At 38.3% G+C, this 17,111-nt stretch overlaps 1 protein-coding gene across 1 annotated transcript in view; it reads left to right on the forward strand.

Moving 5' to 3' along the window:
• LAMA3 (laminin subunit alpha 3) overlaps positions 1-17,111 on the forward strand; it is a 114,209-nt gene that overhangs the window by 41,917 nt on the left and 55,181 nt on the right. The window contains exons 17-28 of the mRNA XM_039382131.1: positions 262-308; positions 1,181-1,280; positions 2,485-2,537; positions 2,904-3,009; positions 3,828-3,927; positions 4,429-4,585; positions 7,809-7,941; positions 9,353-9,495; positions 10,828-10,928; positions 11,045-11,198; positions 12,571-12,731; positions 14,941-15,049. Coding sequence (XP_039238065.1) covers positions 262-308; positions 1,181-1,280; positions 2,485-2,537; positions 2,904-3,009; positions 3,828-3,927; positions 4,429-4,585; positions 7,809-7,941; positions 9,353-9,495; positions 10,828-10,928; positions 11,045-11,198; positions 12,571-12,731; positions 14,941-15,049 — 1,364 coding nt within the window. The remainder of the gene's footprint in view (positions 1-261; positions 309-1,180; positions 1,281-2,484; positions 2,538-2,903; positions 3,010-3,827; positions 3,928-4,428; positions 4,586-7,808; positions 7,942-9,352; positions 9,496-10,827; positions 10,929-11,044; positions 11,199-12,570; positions 12,732-14,940; positions 15,050-17,111) is intronic.

Below are 17,111 nucleotides of genomic sequence, written 5' to 3' on the forward strand. Positions count from 1 at the left end.
TGTAATATTAAAACCTATTTTTAGATGATAGCACAGAAACATTAAGAAAATATCTGTGGGTTTTCAAGTAACTACTTTGCATACAAAACCAAATAGTCTAAATCAGGCTAAATACACATTTGAAAAATATTAAAGGTTAAGTATTTGAGTCCCTCCAAAGTAACTATATTAAAAAACCCAACCTGCTACGTTGTACTTCTGCACTACTACATTCCACAGCTCTGTTTTTAAAAGATCTTTCAATGTGTTTGCTTTATAAAGATGTCAGCCCTGAATGTGACCCTTCCGGGAGCATTGGTTCTCACTCTGTGAGTATTCTACCATTGCAGCTAACAGTATCTGCTAATCATTCAAGTGCCTTTGCTGAACACATTCACCTCATTGCTCAAGCCCTGAGTTCTTAGACTGTAAAATAATTGCACAAGCTTATTTGCAGAGTAACAGTGGAAATAAACTTTGTGTTTTGTTCTTTGATCATACCAGTGCAATTTACTGTCAAGGGTAGGGGTTTTTATCTTTTATATATAGAATACGCATACTCTTTATGTCTTCTTGGTATGCTATAACACTAATATATACGTGCAGCTGTAAGCCTATGCATGTCTCAAAAGACCTGGTTCTGGGTTGCAGCAGGCCCTTTCAGCATCAAGTTATTCTTGAAATAATTATTATATCTTTGTAACTCTTGCTGTTCCACTAGTAGTAGCATATTACTAGAAATCACAGTCATTGCTAAATGTGTAGCTAAGACAACCTAGAGGGTAAGTCTGATGGATGGAAGGGCTATCTATGTGGGTTCCTTATACAGCTGTGGGTGTCTTCCAGCAATAAAGGAAAGAGTAAATGTGAAAATGAATTATTATTTTTCAGGAAATAATTTTTTTATACTTATACCAGTTATAATAAGGCTATGAAAGACTTGGAAAGTAGATCCATTGGGACATTTAGAATCGAGTAGATACATAAAAAATATCCAGGGTGCAAAAATCCTGTGCTGATAGGATAGACTTCTTAAATTTTTCTGAATTTAAGAAATCTGAATCAGCCTCAATTTCCCTGCATCTCTAGAAATCAGTAAACTGCCTGAGCTGTTAATAATAATAGGGGGGTTTTTAGTACAAAAGAGGAGTGTGTTTTTTATGAAACAGGTGAACTCATATTTACTCCTTTCTCTCATTAGGGCTATTGTCAATGTCTTCAGCACGTTGAAGGTCCTACCTGTAGTAAATGCAAACCGTTGTACTGGAACCTGGCCAGAGAAAACCCTGAGGGATGTACAGGTGACATATTTCTTTGGCTTATGAAATGTGTTAAGTTCTTTTAAAACTCATCTGTATTCACTGAAATCATCTTTGATGTTCAGGGACTTTCACAACTCATATTAACAGCATGTCTCTTATGCTACTTAGTTGTAACAACAAAGTACCCATGATACCAGCAGTTACTTTGAGAAATGAGACCATAATATCATGAGTGTTTGTCTAGTGCTGAACCAAGGTGTGCTCTAAGTTGCAGTAATGTGCACTTCATACAGCTCTATGGCAAATTTCTGGAGCGAGACGGGATTTCTGCCTGTAACACTGAAACCAGAATTTGACTCATTGTTTTGAGAAAAAAGTGTCTCATCACTTCATATGATCTCCTAGTTGCAAAGAAATATAAAACCTCCTTGTGACCACAGGGTGTGTCCAATCTGTTATGGCTTATGTCTTTATAATAATCTGTGATTTTTCAATGTTTTTTAACAGTGAGTGTTTGTTTCTCAGACCGATAATAAAAATTATAAAGATCAAAAAGGATTATAAAGATTAAAAAGGATAAAGACAAGAATTCTTTAAAGATTCTCTCCAACTATTTTCTTTCCAACAGGTTCTACCACAACAGCCACTTAGATAGGATGAGTAGCTTTAGAGCTGATACTGGTATCATTACATCTTTGACTCTAGATCTCTAAATACTAAACAACTCCTCAAATATTAAGTACTGCACCTTTCATGTAATTAATCTCTGCCTTCAGCCACGGAGTCAATACTGGGTTTCACCAAATTTCTAGGTCTGCATAGCTCCTTCCTGCAATATTTGCTCCATTTCTGTTTCATATGGAGAGCTGAACTGGTCCCAGAGCAGCACTGCAGAATAGAAGGTGCCAGTCAGGCTGGAAGAAACTGTTTTGCATCAATTGTCTGAATGTTTCTAAGAAAGAAAACAATTGTAAATTCAAACTCAATACTGTTTTTTTTTTCAAATACAAGTTAGATCACTTGAAAACACACCAGTAAATTGCACATACTTAGAAATCCTTATTCTTTCTCCTTTGCATTTTCTTCTCACCTTGTACCACTATTTATCTACTGTTCCAAACCTTCCAGAGCAAAATCCACCTTGTGGCAGAATGACTCCAAATGGAAGATTCAAGATGGTGGGGTTTTTTCCCTTCAAAGACAAAATGCTAGTTGTCTTTTTTTTTGTTTTTCATTTGTGCAGCATGCCAGTGTGATGTGAGTGGAACACTAAGTGGAGTCGGAGAATGTCAGCAGGTAAAGTGAAATTAAAAGAGATACTATTTATTGTAAAGATAAATCGTTGTAACATTTGGTAAGGTAGAAATCTTAGTACTGATTATTGCTTCTGCACATGAAGTAGCTAGTTTTATACAGCAAAGAATTAGTTTTATACATCCTAGGGATGTATAAAGTTTTGAAAATTGTTCATGTTCTTGAGTTTATGTATTTTCTACTCTGTTTATTGAAGATGATAAATAATATAAGTTATGTCCAGACAATATTTTTTGTTGAGATTAGAAAGTTCTCTCTCTTTAGAATTACAGGGAGTTCTGAGTATTGAAAGATTAGAGTTCTGAAAAGCTACTGAAACATTTTTTGATGAAACTGTTTCCTTCACAGGAAAATGGGCATTGTTACTGCAAATCTAATGTTTGTGGAGATTTCTGTGACACTTGTGAAGCTGGTTATTATGCTGTTGAAAACAAGAATTATTTTGGCTGCCGAGGTAAAATGAATGAAGGACATCTCTAGTAGAATATTTGCACGTAGTGCTAAAGTCTTTAGAATTTCCTGTGTTGTATTTTTAAAATGGGGATGTTTGGATTACCTGTGTGCGTAGCATTTTGCTCTACTGCTGGTAATCTGTGCAACTCCTACTTTGCCTTTTTACCCTTGTTTGATTACAAGTGCTTAACATGTCTCAGAAAACAAGATGCTTTTACACTATGATGTAAATACGTGTATAGAAACATTCAATTCAGCTTGAAATTATTGGCCTTGTCACACTTGTTCCTTAGTACAATAAATTATACCTCATTACTAGAGTTGTCCTTTAGTTAGTTTGTGTCACAAGTCCTGTCTCCTGTAGATAGCTGTTCAATATTGTTGTCTAGTGTCAGTTAGAAATATGCATATACTGTTATATGAACACATATATTGCAATTCTTGTAAGATAAATTACATATTGGAATACCAGACTCTAAAAAATTAACATCTTACAATTTTTGTTAGTTAGGTTTTGGATTTTGTTGTCTGGGTTTTTTTAATAATTATTCTTTGTGATATTGCTGTAGAAATTCTGACTTACTAGCAAAACATTTGCAAAACATTTGTTCTGCAAAACTGTAGCCCTGAATTTAGTAACATGGCATGATGTATTATTTGTGGGCTTTTTTTAAAAAGTGGCTTTTTTCCCATTCCAAAGAGAAACAAAAGAGTCTGAAGTCTGAAGTTGTTTAGTTAGCTGAAGTGAGGTGTGTTTTCTGATAACTTTTATCACTGTTCTTCTGATGGGATATTTGGCTCCTGCTCTTTGCCTGACAGGCTGCCAGTGTGACATTGGAGGATCCCTCAGCCCAGCATGTTCTGAGCCCTTGGGTAGCTGCCAGTGCAGGGCGCACGTCGTGGGGACAACCTGTCAGGAGTGAGTCCAGCTGTAGCTCCTGGTAGCTCGTGCTCCAGCACAGTTCTTTTGAAACTGCCCACAAGTTCCTTGATATACTTTCATGTGAGGTTCTGGATTTGTTGATAAATAAGTTTGTAAATTGTACTGGTTATTGATATTAATTTTCCTGGGCAGTTTTCTTCTGTTATTTTAATAAGATTTTTTAACCTGTTTCCTTAAATAACCAATACCTGTTTTGCAGTAGTATTGCATATGTATCTATATATAGGTTATATAGGAAAATGTATGTGAGCTGTAAAAGCTTCTGGAAAGAGAATTCTCATTGCATCTGTCTTACCAGCTGTCTTGAATTCATTAGCTGCTGTCAGGATTCCTCAGTCATCACCTCCTCAGTATATACCTCCTCAGTGATATACCTCAGTATATCACCTCCTTTCCACTGCTTTTTGCTCTTAGATGTAGACCATAAATGACTGCTAATTGTTTGCTGATTTGTTGGGGTTTTTTTCTCCTTGAAAGGCCTGAAAAAAACTATTTTTTTCCTGATCTGCACCACATGAAGTTTGAGATTGAAGATGGTACTACTGTCAAGGGAGGGGAAATTCGGTTTGGCTATGATCCTCAGGAATTTCCTAGCTTCAGTTGGAGAGGATATGCCCGGATGTCCTCTATACAAGTAAGGTGGTATTTCACTCAAGGCTTTGGGGTGAAAACATAAGTGTGTGGTACGTATGTCTTTATAGTACTGCTATGTGTGTGCAAGGTCATGATAAAAACAGAAAAAAGGGCAGGATCTCACTAATCCGAAACCTTTGGCACTATATTGCTGTGTGCATTAGTGAGTGTTGGTATTACGGTCAGGTCATTGCTTGTGCAAATATGTGTTCTTCAGAAATGTTCTTTGGGGTTTTGGTTTTTGTGAGATAGCTGTAAAGAAAAGAACTAATAGCTTTAAAGTCTATAATACTAAGTGCAGAAATTCCTGTCATGCCAAGGACAGCAGAAACAGAAGAAGATTGATGCTTGGCTAAATAATTTGAATTGCACAATTCTGCAGCAGTTTGCATCCATAAGATTTTCAGGTACCATCACAGTACTGTCACTGAAGTTGTCTTACACTTGTGACTTATTTTGGGTAAGGAAGAGAAAGGCACCAATTCTTATTATGAATGGTACCGTCACATTACAGCAAACAGGAAGGTGTGTTATTCAGTAAAAGAAGCTGTGAGCAGGAGCATATTGGCAACATTTGTTTTATTCTCATGGCAGACTACAAATAAACTAAACAACAGCTGAGGGAATAAGTAAATCACAGGAAGAAAGACACCATAATTTGAGTGAGAAGGGACCTGTCTGACTTTAAACTGAACTGCTGAGCAAGTGAACTAGGATTTTAAAACAGTAGATTTGAGTAATAAATGGGATTTACTCACTTGTCTTAAAAGTAGTGCTTTGGTATAGTTGTATCCAGCTTCCATTTGTCCAAGGACTAGTGAATCACTATAGGCTGAGACATAAGCACATAATCATTGCACAGGCACAATGATTTCCTTATGATCTTCATTTTTCAGTGTCTGTTCTTGTTTTGTTTTTGGTTTTGTTATTTTTTTTTTTATTCCAGAGCTCCTGTTTTTGGATTTTCAGAATTATTCCACATTCATAAATGAAGGCAACTCTCCAGTAGCTGTGATTTCTTAGCGTCTGCTTTCTAACTCAGCTACTTTTTGCATTTCTTATCCAGTGACATTTTGTACAGAGGTGATGAAAGGGCTTAGTCTCTAATCTTGCTAAAAGTCTGTATTATTTTGCTTACCTGCATAAAGCTTTTCACTCATGTAAGTAATTGCCAGCTCCAGGCCATCCTTAGCTAGATCCTTGCATAACTCAGATACTATCATGTTCTTAATTTCAAGGAACTTTCTGAATTTTGACATAGCGTTTTTGTGTCCTGCAGGACCCTGAAATAATCCTCCTGACTTTTATTTTGCAGAAGATAAAGAGTGTTACCATATGAACCACACAAAAAGCTAATGTAACTTTTTGTGAAAATAAAACTAGTTCAATACAATTGAAAAAATTTGGGGTGAAATAGATAAACTGTGTGTGACCTCAGTGGAAATCACTGGTGCCCTGTCATGCTGCTGACGTGGGTGTTTCATTATAAGACTGAGAAGAAGACAGTCAGGCTCAGATTTTGAGGTACTGGCCAGAGTTGCCTAAGTTTGTGACAAGAGCTCAAAGAATAATTTCTACCTGTTCCCTGGCTTTACTTGAAGCCAGGGACCAACACCTCTTCCTCCTTCATTCCTCACATATCTCCTCTTTATCTCCCTTCACATTGTCTTCTAAATTTTCCATAAAAGCTTAGAAACCATTTTAATAAATTTCCTGAACCATATTTTGTTATTTCTTTTGCCTTTTCTATTTTGTTTGTATCTATTTTTCAAGTGTTCCCTCAGTATTTGTCTTATACGTGTAGTATCCTTCAGAAGTCATTATTCTCCATTTAAAGTGACACTTCCCCTACTTGTCTGTAATTCCCATTCTGGTCCACTGCTCTACTGCAATCACCTAAATTTTAGTTACCCAATCTCTGCAGATCTCTCAGCCCTCCCGTTTGTCATGTGTCTAGCTTTGCTTTTTGCTTTACATTTGTATTAAAAAGGTGGAGGTCTCTGGGATGATGATGACAAAACTGAGGAGTATACATTCACAGGAGCCTATGGGAGCTGGCAGTCTTGGAATTATTGTAGCTTTCAGAAGTAAGACAAAAATGATGCTATGTGTTCTATTCTCAAATGTGTGAAACAGAGAAAACCTGTGTGCATTTGGGGAAGCAGAATGAACCACAGTGGTGGGGAGGTCATTGTGCCATAAGCATCTTGGAAAAGGACAGCAAGTGTATTGTGATGGGCAAACTGGTGGGAGTTGGATGAGGGAAGCTTTAGGATTTAGGATGAAAAGAAGGAAGCCAAATCCATGAGATTGCACCAGTCCTGTTTTTCCCTAATCCTCCACCGACATTTAACATGTCTTTGTTGCTCTGGAAACTGAATAATGGGGCTATGTGAATGCAGCCTCCTGTAGACTTGAGTGGTTCCAGAGGTGTCAGCCCCAGGGCAAAGAGAACATTCATGGTATTGCATCTCTAAGAAACTGCAGGATCTGGTAAAGCAGCAGAAGTTGCAGTGACAGTCTTCATGCTGTGGAGTGTTGTGTGTGATCTCAGACTAGGATCAATGATTCTGACCTGTTCCTTGGAAAACCAGGAATATGGACAGCCTTTGATACCATATGCCTCCTTTATGGCATGAGTGTGGGGAATAACAGTAAAATACTGTTCGTGTATCAAGGTGTGGTATCAACACATGTTAGTTCAGCCATTCTGAGTCTTTCTGGGTAAGGTGTACTCAACAAGAGTTTTACTTCACAGGAGATTTTGTTCTATGTTCTTTTGTAAGCTGCCCGAGCCTTTTGTCTTTGCCAAATGGTTTTTCTTTCTCTGGGTGCTGGTAACAAATAATATACTTTCCATTCCTCCTTTTTCCCTTTCTTTTTATTTTTCCCAGCCAGAGGTGGTTGTGCCTATCACTGTGGCTTCCCCTAAGCTCTTCCACCTAGTCCTCCGCTATGTCAGCTTGGGCTCAAAAAGCTCTAAAGGGAAGATCTCAGTTGCTGAGGGAAAACATTTTGGCACTAATTATACTTGTAAGTGAATTAATTTTCTCACTAGGCTTGCCTGTCTTCCTCTGTCATACACCAGCATTGCCATTCCAGTATATACTTGTCTGCATGCATATTTTTCTTGTACGACTTTAGTCTGGTGCTTGCATGGCTTCTAACTGTTACTCTATTCAGCACTTTATGGCTGTTTTTGTTTATTAACTTCCATTTTTCAGAATGAAGTGAGGATAACTTTGAATGTGGGAAAATCAAACCTCTACTTGTTTCGCATTATCCTGAGGTATATTAACCCTGGAGGTGAAACATTATCTGGTCGCGTATCTGCTTGTCAATCTCGGCCCGAAGCAGGTAGGTGTAACCCAGTAGCGAAACAGGTCAGATGAATGCTTGATCAGAGGAGGCTTTTCAAGGTGCACCTAAGTCAAATCTCTAGTGTTGCTTAAAATGCATCACCTCTAACAGCGTCAGTGCTTTTGTGCTTCCTCTAATATATTTTTGCAGTGTTAATTGATGTGGCTGTGTTTGCACGAAACCCCTGCTTACAATAATAATCAACATTTGTTTTTTCAAATGTTTGCCAAACGCAGTAATTTCAGTCCTGTACTCGAAAACTCTGAACTGTAGGCTTTATGAAGCTTTTTAAAAAGAGGTAACAGCACTTATTTTGGTTTACTTGCCTTTATTATTTCAGTTTAAATGTGGCTTCTGCCTTCATTCTGTGAGTAATATTTGTGTAATGATGAATCCAGTCTATCAAGTTAGTTCCAATTTCAGCCCTCAAAAGCATGTAATGCCTTTTGGGCCCTGATAAAAGATAAGTACTTCATATCCTTTCAATGGTAGGGGCATACCAAGCCTATGTGCATAACCTGAGCATACTGATAGGAGCTAATGGATTTAAGTTGTAGATCCTTTTAGTAATTCAAAGACAAAACTGAAGACCTCACAGACACCATTTGGCAGAGTGGGAGCAGTTTGGGATCATCACTGGCTTATATTGACTGGGAGGCAGGGAATCAGCTTTTGTCTGTGTCCAGGGTCTTCAAAGAGGAAAACTTGAATATTCATACCAATTGATCTTCACGATTTCTCTTTGATAAAGCATGTTCAGCTACATTTCTGTAGTACATAGAATCATAGAATGATCTGGGTTGGAAGGGACCTTAAAGATCATCTTGTTCCAACCCCCCTGCCGTGGGAAGGGACACCTCCCACTAGACCAGGTTACTCAGAGCCCTATCCAACCTGGCCTTGAACATTTCCAGGGATGGGACATCCACAACTGGCCCATCATTTCTGCCCAGAAGTTATCTTCAGTTGCTATCTATAACTAAACATTTGAGGTGCTGTTGAGAACCTCCAATACCCAAAATATTTGGCTGAAAGTTGCACGAGCCTTGTGTCAGCTGAACGTATTGTAAGTCAGTGCAGAGACAGGCTGAATGCAAAATAACGGAAGGGGAAACTGAAAAAGTGACCATTTCAGAATGTTACAAAACTAATCATTACAGGGACAGATCTCTGCTTCTCAGAACCAGTTTGCTCAAGGCTAATAAGAACAAAACCAACAACCACTGCATAACTCTGTATGCGGTCAAGTGCACTGTTAATACATATTGACAGAAAAGCATTGATCAGCTCCTGTTAGACTAAGTTTAATGGATCAGATCATCAGTCCAGCTCACTGAGCAAGTGTTGAGACATTTTACACAGTCCCTCAATTTTTACTCTTTTTTTTTTTTTTTTTTTTTGCTGGCAGGGGCTGCTCAGAGCAAAGAGTTTGTCTTCCCACCCAGTAAGGAGCCAGCTTTTGTCACAATCCCAGGAAAAAACTCCACAGAGCCTTTCTCACTGGTTCCAGGCACGTGGACTGTCAGTATAATGGCAGAGGAAGTCCTCTTGGTAAGAAAACAATTGAGGAAAACAAGTGCTTGAAGGTTGTCATGATATTACTACTCTGGAGTTATTTGCTGGGAAGAACCCTGCAAGCAATTGAAATTCAGCACTATTGAAAAGAGTATAAGAGGAGAATACAATTATGAAAATTTACAGATCTGCCTCTTATTTAAGTTTTTTCTTCTCTGACTTTCACCTTGCTCTAATTTTTCTTGTACTTACAGAATCTAAGTCTGTCTGGAATCAGTACCTTCAAAGTAATGTTAACATACAGCAGAATTGGATGACCATAAATGCTCACAGAATTTAGTAATTCTTACATATCAGATGTTTTATCTAGATCTTAGCTCAGCCAAGGTCTTAGTTTCTTGACGAAGAGTCTTAATAAGAGTACTGTAAGATGGGCTGCATGATGAGCAGGTAATTTTCTGAATGCTTTTTTCCTCCCATCATTGCTCTTCTTTCACTCACTGAAAAACTGAAAAAATTTCTAGCAGCAGTTCTAAGAATTTGCTAGAAAAAGAGAAATTATTTGAGATGATCATTTAGGAAAAACCTTAAACATGTATGATCCCAAAGACTGAATTTCTTGTGTATACTGAAATTTTAATGTATAGGATTAACATGTAGCCAGTGTCTGTAGTCATTAAGCCTGGGGCTGTGTTAAATTTATGGAATACCACCCTAAAGTGTTAGTAAAGAGCTTGCAAACATTTCTTACTGGAAGTGACAGTACTTATTGTACTGAGTTTTTTACTAATACCTTTGAAAAGGAATTTATTAATGATCTTACCCCATCATGTTCTCCCATTAACAGTTTTTATAAATAAACTCTAATACATTAATTTAAGTGGGCAAAGCAGAACAAAAATATACCAGCTTTTGAAGCACATCTTAATAGATTACATGAATATTTTTATTAAGTTACCTGGGATCCATGAATCTCCCTTGTGGGGTCACCCAGAGTTGAGCTGTGTGCATGTGGATTGCACTCATGGATGAAAACTGCAGGCATCTGGCTGCGTGTTTCTGGCTGCAGGGAGGCTCCTTTCGGAGCACTGCCTTCTACAAGACATGATGGGAGAGTGACTTCAGAGTTTCCCTGCTCATGACAGAGCTGCCTTCGTCCTATCTTTCTGAAGGAATAGATTTAGGGAGACACATTCTGATGTTATTAGCCTGTGTAACAACAGAAAAAAAACCCCACACCTTATAGATATCCTCTGTAAAAATTATTTATGAGGTTGGTTTTGTTCACTGTTGTATTGTGAGGGTCTGGAGATGTTCCTCATGTCATTTTTTGCATGGTCTGGCATTTGTTGTATTCTTTGTTTTTAGGATTACCTGGTGCTGTTACCTAGTGATTACTATGAAGCATCCATCTTGCAGATACAAGTTACAGAGCCTTGCACGTATTTGGGACCTGCTTCAACAGAGCAGTCAGTATATATGCTACAGAATAGCATAAAGCACTGCCTTGGTTTATTTTGTTATTATACTGCTGCACTTGAAAACAATAATAATCCTGTGTTTTGTTTGTTGTTTTTTGTGTAAGCTGCTTGCTCTATCAGCATTTGCCTCTGGGCAGATTTTCCTGTGTCCTCGGTTCAGAGGCAGCGTATTTCAGACATGGGGCAGAATACAGAAGAATACCTGTGCGACAGCCAACTCCTAATCAACCAGTGATGGCCCATATCAGTGGAAGAGAGGTCAGATTCCTGCCTGCTAATTGCGGGCTGTCTGTGCTTTTGACTGTAAACCTACCAGACTAAAATGGTTGCAGATTTAAAGCTCAGGATTTGCAGATCTCTAAAAGACAGACTCTGTGCCAAGGTCTGCATTTTATACAGAACTGTGTAAAAGGATCAGCGTAGGCAGATTTATAACTGTGAGTAGAGTGGGCATTCCACTCCGGTAAAAGTATTTTATTAAATAAAAATCCCTGTGCTTTAGGCATACTGACTTGTTCAGAAGAAATGACATAATGATTTGTCAGCAGAAATGGTGTACGTACATCACTCTAAGTTTTGGGTTTTTTCCTCAAGTAGCTATACTTATGTAAAATGTTTCCTTTCCTAAAAAACAAGCAGATGCAATTATGCCACTGCTGTAGGTCCTTTGAAAGAGAAACATATGTTTTATGAAATGAAAAGTTATACTACAAATGTGTTTGGCAAAAATAAGGTATTTTATGAAGTACGTGATAGTGATATGTAAAGTGATTATGCCCTCTATTAATGTGCTTGGATATTGCTTTTAAAAATATCAAGCGCAACAGGAATACTCACATGCCATAGGCTCCTCTGGTGCTTCATCACTGATGCACGTGCAAAATTTCTGGTATGAATAATTGCAGTGAAGTCAAGAGGGCTGTTGACAGAATTATTTACATGTTTTAAGTGCTTGTAGCCTAAGGAAATACTGAGAAAAAACCAGTTTAAATTTGAAAATAATTATATAGTCATCTGAAGCAAAAACGTTTGTAACCACAGCACTTTCCATGCAACTATTTAGAAATATTTTGCATGAAATATTGTGTTAACCACTCTGTGCAAGTAACCTAAAAGAAAATCTTGTTGCTTCAGAAAGTGTCACTGTCAGTTTGCTAGAGAAGATGCTTTCACTCATTGTAGGGAATCAGTATACAGCACTGCTGTAGTAGGAATTTTGTGTTCCTGGAAAGGTTTTTTTCAGTGGAGAAGTAAACTACATTTTTATATGTTGTTAAAGATAGCTTAGAGGCGACGGTGACAAATTTTTAGCGTCATTAATGTTTTCCTCCCTTTCTACTGGGGAGAAGAGAAATAGTAATATACTCATTTCCCAGGGTTATTTTACAGCCTTCCTAGAACTGTTAGAGTGGCAGGTGTTTCTTGAATTTGTTTGACTCTTATTAGTAGACAAAGCGATATTTATAAGCATTACTTACATTCTGCTGGGTGTCTTCTGTTGAGCCATTACAGGATTGGCCCTGGAGTAATGCTGACCAGTTGGCTCAGAGAGCAGGAAATGGGAACTTCCTGCAAGAAAAGGAAGTGAAAAATTTAACAGCTTTTGTGTTTTTCAATTATTTTGACCCAGATCAATTTAGAGATGACCATAAATGTTCCTCAAGTCGGTCGCTATGTTCTGGTTTTTGAATATGCCAATGAAGAGGATTGGTTATACAATGCAGAGGTCATAATACATAGCCCTGGACCTATCACTGAAGGCAGAGTGAGAATATATAGTTGTAAATACAGGTAAGAATTTCAGAAGTAATTACTAAATGATTAAATAAGTTTTTTGGATATAATTATACTTTTAATATATTGGAATCCACTTTACTATGTGGATTGTTCAAAATGTAGGGTGATTTAAAAGCAATTGAATGATTCTGTGGATTTTGTACAGATTTTTAATTCTCTCTGTGTAATCAGCTCATTAAATATTGCTGTTACTTCAGTGAACTATTTTCCTATACAAAGGATTACTTTTTTATATACATTCATAAATACTTATAAATTATTAATCTCCTAGTCCAGTGAAAGAGCATCACCATTGGCTGCAGTGGCCTGCACTGTTTTTGTGAAGTTAAAAGTGTATCCAAGGACTTTGGCTATAAAAAATGTAGCAGCCAGTTTTACAAGGGTATTCCCACTGTTTGTAACAAGATTTGCTGAAGCAGAAGTATAAAAGTCTCTGAAATTCTGAGTGTAGCCATCCTCTGGCTGTTAGGCTGTAGGCAAGGTCTTCAGCCAAATGCTTCTTTATCCTTGTTGACTGATGAGGTTACTGCAGATGTTTCTGCACAAGAGATTTTGCCTTTGCTGAGTGAGATTGTCTTTAACACTTGAGCACTTCAGCTTATTTTGAGCCTTTGGGAGAGCCTACCCAGTGCCAGGGGACTATGGACACGTATCCGGTTTTCCTTTGAGCCAACTGTTTGGCAGAATGGAAGCTTAGGGATATTCAGGATGAAATTGCTCAGTAAGAAAAATCATTTTCATCAGCATGTTTATGACACAGAGCAGAGCTATGTGAAGCAGTGACCTTGTCAGGTTATTGCTGGGGAAAGCTCTTATTTTAGCCTGTTATATAACACTCTGAGCCCCAAACTGTGTGTAATAAATCTTCCATTTTATTGTTTTTTGGTTTGTTTTTTTTTTTCCCAACACATTTTATGGGCTAATTTTGTACATACTTGTTTGTTCATATGATACGTGAAGAAGTTGCTCATGAAAATACAGAGGAAGCCTTTGCTACTTTAACACAGCAATGCAGCAAATCCCTTCTGTGGCCATTCTGCATGAAATGAATGGGCACATTGCAAGTAAGCTGCTGTGTCATCTTTCCTAAGCAGGAAGGTACAAGTCTCTTCTGATAAAAAATAAATCAAGCAATGACGTAGTGAGGTACATACGGAGAAGAGTAACTTGTGGAATCTGGAATATGTTGTGCCAGGCCTTCTTAAGAGCTTGATTATTCTCAGTAAAACATTGTAAGAGAATAAAACATTGCAAGCTTCCAGTGAACCACAAATAAGGGACCTATATTTCCCTACTATTAAATGTTCTTAAGCCCTGAGCTGCCCTTATTTCTAATCTATACTTGAAGTAAGAGTGAAACTTCTACATCCTCTGGCTTGTAGAGGAGAAATAGAGAAGCAGTGATATGGTGATTACAGCTGCACATCTGTGGCATGCTAGCTGGTCTACCTGAGGGGAAGTGCAGAAGAAAGGAAAGAAGTCAGAGCCTTGTATGACTTCTCTTTAGCAAAAGAGAACTTTTGGCAAGTGCAGGAATCATGCTCCCGGAACAAGGCAGAGTTCAAAGGCTTTAGCAAGACTCTTCCTCTTAGTATGTGTTTGTCTGTACCAAACATATGCAGCCAATTGAAGGTGCTCGATAAGGGGCAAACCTACGTTTTTTCAGTTGTATTGAGGAGTATCTCAGTGTACTGTAGCTTCCGAAAATCAGGACCTGCCTAGCTGCCACTGTGTGGGCAAGAGCTGCTGATCCACATTATCAGTGGCACATGCCAGTAGTGGAAAGCAGCAGCTGGTGTGTACTGGCACCTGAAGGAGCACGGTCCGGGCACAGAAACATTAGTTACACACCATGTTACGCAGCGTGGAAACCTCTGCAGATAGCATGTATGTGCATCTGTCTATCCACATCCTACTTAAACCAGTATCTCAAATGGATATCTGAGCTGAGGTCTGGAGGCTTTGGCTCTGGCTAAGACAACACAGAGGTTAGACGAGCAGTTTTGTGTGTGGTAAATCCTTTGTCTCACTATTGAGGATACTGTATGTTCCTCAGTGGCCAAAGGTAGGTTAGTTATGATCCAACAGGGTGGCTAGGTACTGGTGGTGTGGCTAGCCAAAAGCCAGGCAATGATGCTAAGTGACAGCCTAAACAACGTGGCAATACCTGCAGACTCGTCCTTAATCCTGCTTTCTGTCTCAGTTTCCTTTGTCGCAGTGTTGTAGTTGATGACAGGAATCGCATTGCAGCCTATGACCTTCTAGCAGACACAAAGATACATCTTAAGGCATCATCAATTAATTTTCTTTTGGTAAGTTGCCATTTTCTTTTGCTTTTTGTAATACTTGTTCCCTGAGTGGGTAAAGAGAGATATTTGTCTCTCTGTGTTCACATTCTGTAAGGGAATGTTTTAAATTATGTATATTAGGTACCTGAATAGATATGCTTTATATATACCTAGAGAATGCTGAGGCAAACTTACCAGTTTCAAAGATAAACAGAACTTTGTCCCTACTGGCAAGGATTTTTCCAACTCTCTTGTGCTTTATTTCAGTTCCCCCTTCTCTTGTATGAATAAACTTTAAATGATAAATGTTCTGGTAGCTTTTGTATTTAATCTTTCATTTTCTCTCCTTATCTTTCACTTTTTCTAAATCCTCAAAACCCATGTGGGAGTTTCCTGTGTCTCTTACAAAATTCAGATAATAATGTATATATTTCAGGTAACGAATGCATTCATTAGTCATATAGCTTTTAGATATTTTGAATAAAAAGCCTTCACTGACCTCTTTTGGCCACACCAGGAATACACTTTACTGTACACTGAATCTTCTTCTGTGTTGTTTCTGTTTTCCATTTCAGAAACATAAGGTTTGTTAAAATCTGGTGTTCAAACCCAGCTAATAACAAAGAGTAGTTTTGTGGAACTATTAGGACTAACAGCTGATACATGCTTTCTTCATTTCATGGAGAGTGTTCAATGTGAACAAATACCATTCAAATTGTCTGTTGGCTCCCTGCAGCAATTGCTGTGTTAACAAGATCCGTGCCCAAAAGGCATTGACATTATTAGTCTGTATCTCTACATATGGAAGTCTCTTGTGCTAAGAATCTCTATTTTTATTTATGAATTCTAATTTTAATTCTCTGAATAACTTGCTGCAAGATAAATTTCAATAGTCTTCTGAGATACAGGAAATATTTCTCCATGTTAATTGTAAAGACTGCACTTAGCAAAAGATAGGAAGAAGGTGGAAGAGAAGAGTTTGTTTTATATAGACACTAATCATCAATGTCAGCAGCACTGGAGTTAAAAGACCCTTGTGTGATCCCCTGTCATGTAGCCCAGAGAGGGAAAGGGGAACCACCCACAATGCTGGAGTTCAGAAATGTGGTCTAAATAAGGAGGAAATAGGGTTCTTGAGGTCATCTATCAAGAGGGTCTTACAACTTGATAGTCTTTATTTCGTACTGATGCAGACAAGCTGTCTAAGCTCAGACCACATTTTGCACTAACTTTTTAGCCACTCATAAAACACTGTTCAAAGCTTCAGGGTCTACCCTTGTTCTGCTGCGACGGGCTGGAGCCCTGTGGGTTGTTACATGCAGGACGGGCAAACTGTTGGCTACCCAGGAAAAGGTATTTTTAGTACTCTAGTCCCTGCTCACTACAGCTAAAACACAGACCCTTAGGACCTGCTTCCAAACTGAATCACTTTGCATATTAATGAATTCCCTTTATGCAATTTTAATTTACATTGATGCTTGGTGCTAGCTATCTTACTGCTTATCAGACGTTTTTATCTTCTTTTCAAGTAGTCCATGCACAAGTTCTGTAACTTGCATGTGTGTATTTTGTTATGTATTTTATTAGTGCATATTGTTGTGCCTACCCACAAGCCTTCCCTTATGTCCTTACCACCATGGGTACAGCGGGACTACCACAGATTCATTTGTTCATGTCGAGTTTTAGTAAAAAAAAAATAATAGCGTGAGGTCTTGTTTCTTTTGAAATAAGTTCTGAATCTATTTGGAGAAATCCTGGTGTCACTGAAACTCACTCCTATGGACTTTGTGCGAGCAAGTGTTTGTGCCTGCATTTGAGAGAGTCTAGGAATTCACCCAGGGTCCAGAAGTCTAACACGACAGATGAGGGCTTTTCCCTCCCACCTCTGTTCATTCCTTGCCTGGCTTCTCACCCTGTGAGTTGGTCTTCTGTCTTTCCCATTGCCACACACATACTTATGTTTTGGTTGTTTAACTTCTGAGCAGCCTTCCTTGAGAAGAACAGAAAAATGCTATTTAATCCTCAGGCATTGAGGTGCAGGGAGGTAAAGGGATCCAGAATCTTCTGGGAGGTCCATGGCAGAACA

This window comes from Pipra filicauda, unplaced genomic scaffold, assembly GCF_003945595.2.
Source record: "Pipra filicauda isolate LSUMZ 115617 unplaced genomic scaffold, ASM394559v2 scaffold259_size1095435_pilon, whole genome shotgun sequence".
Taxonomy (NCBI): Eukaryota; Metazoa; Chordata; class Aves; order Passeriformes; family Pipridae; genus Pipra; species Pipra filicauda.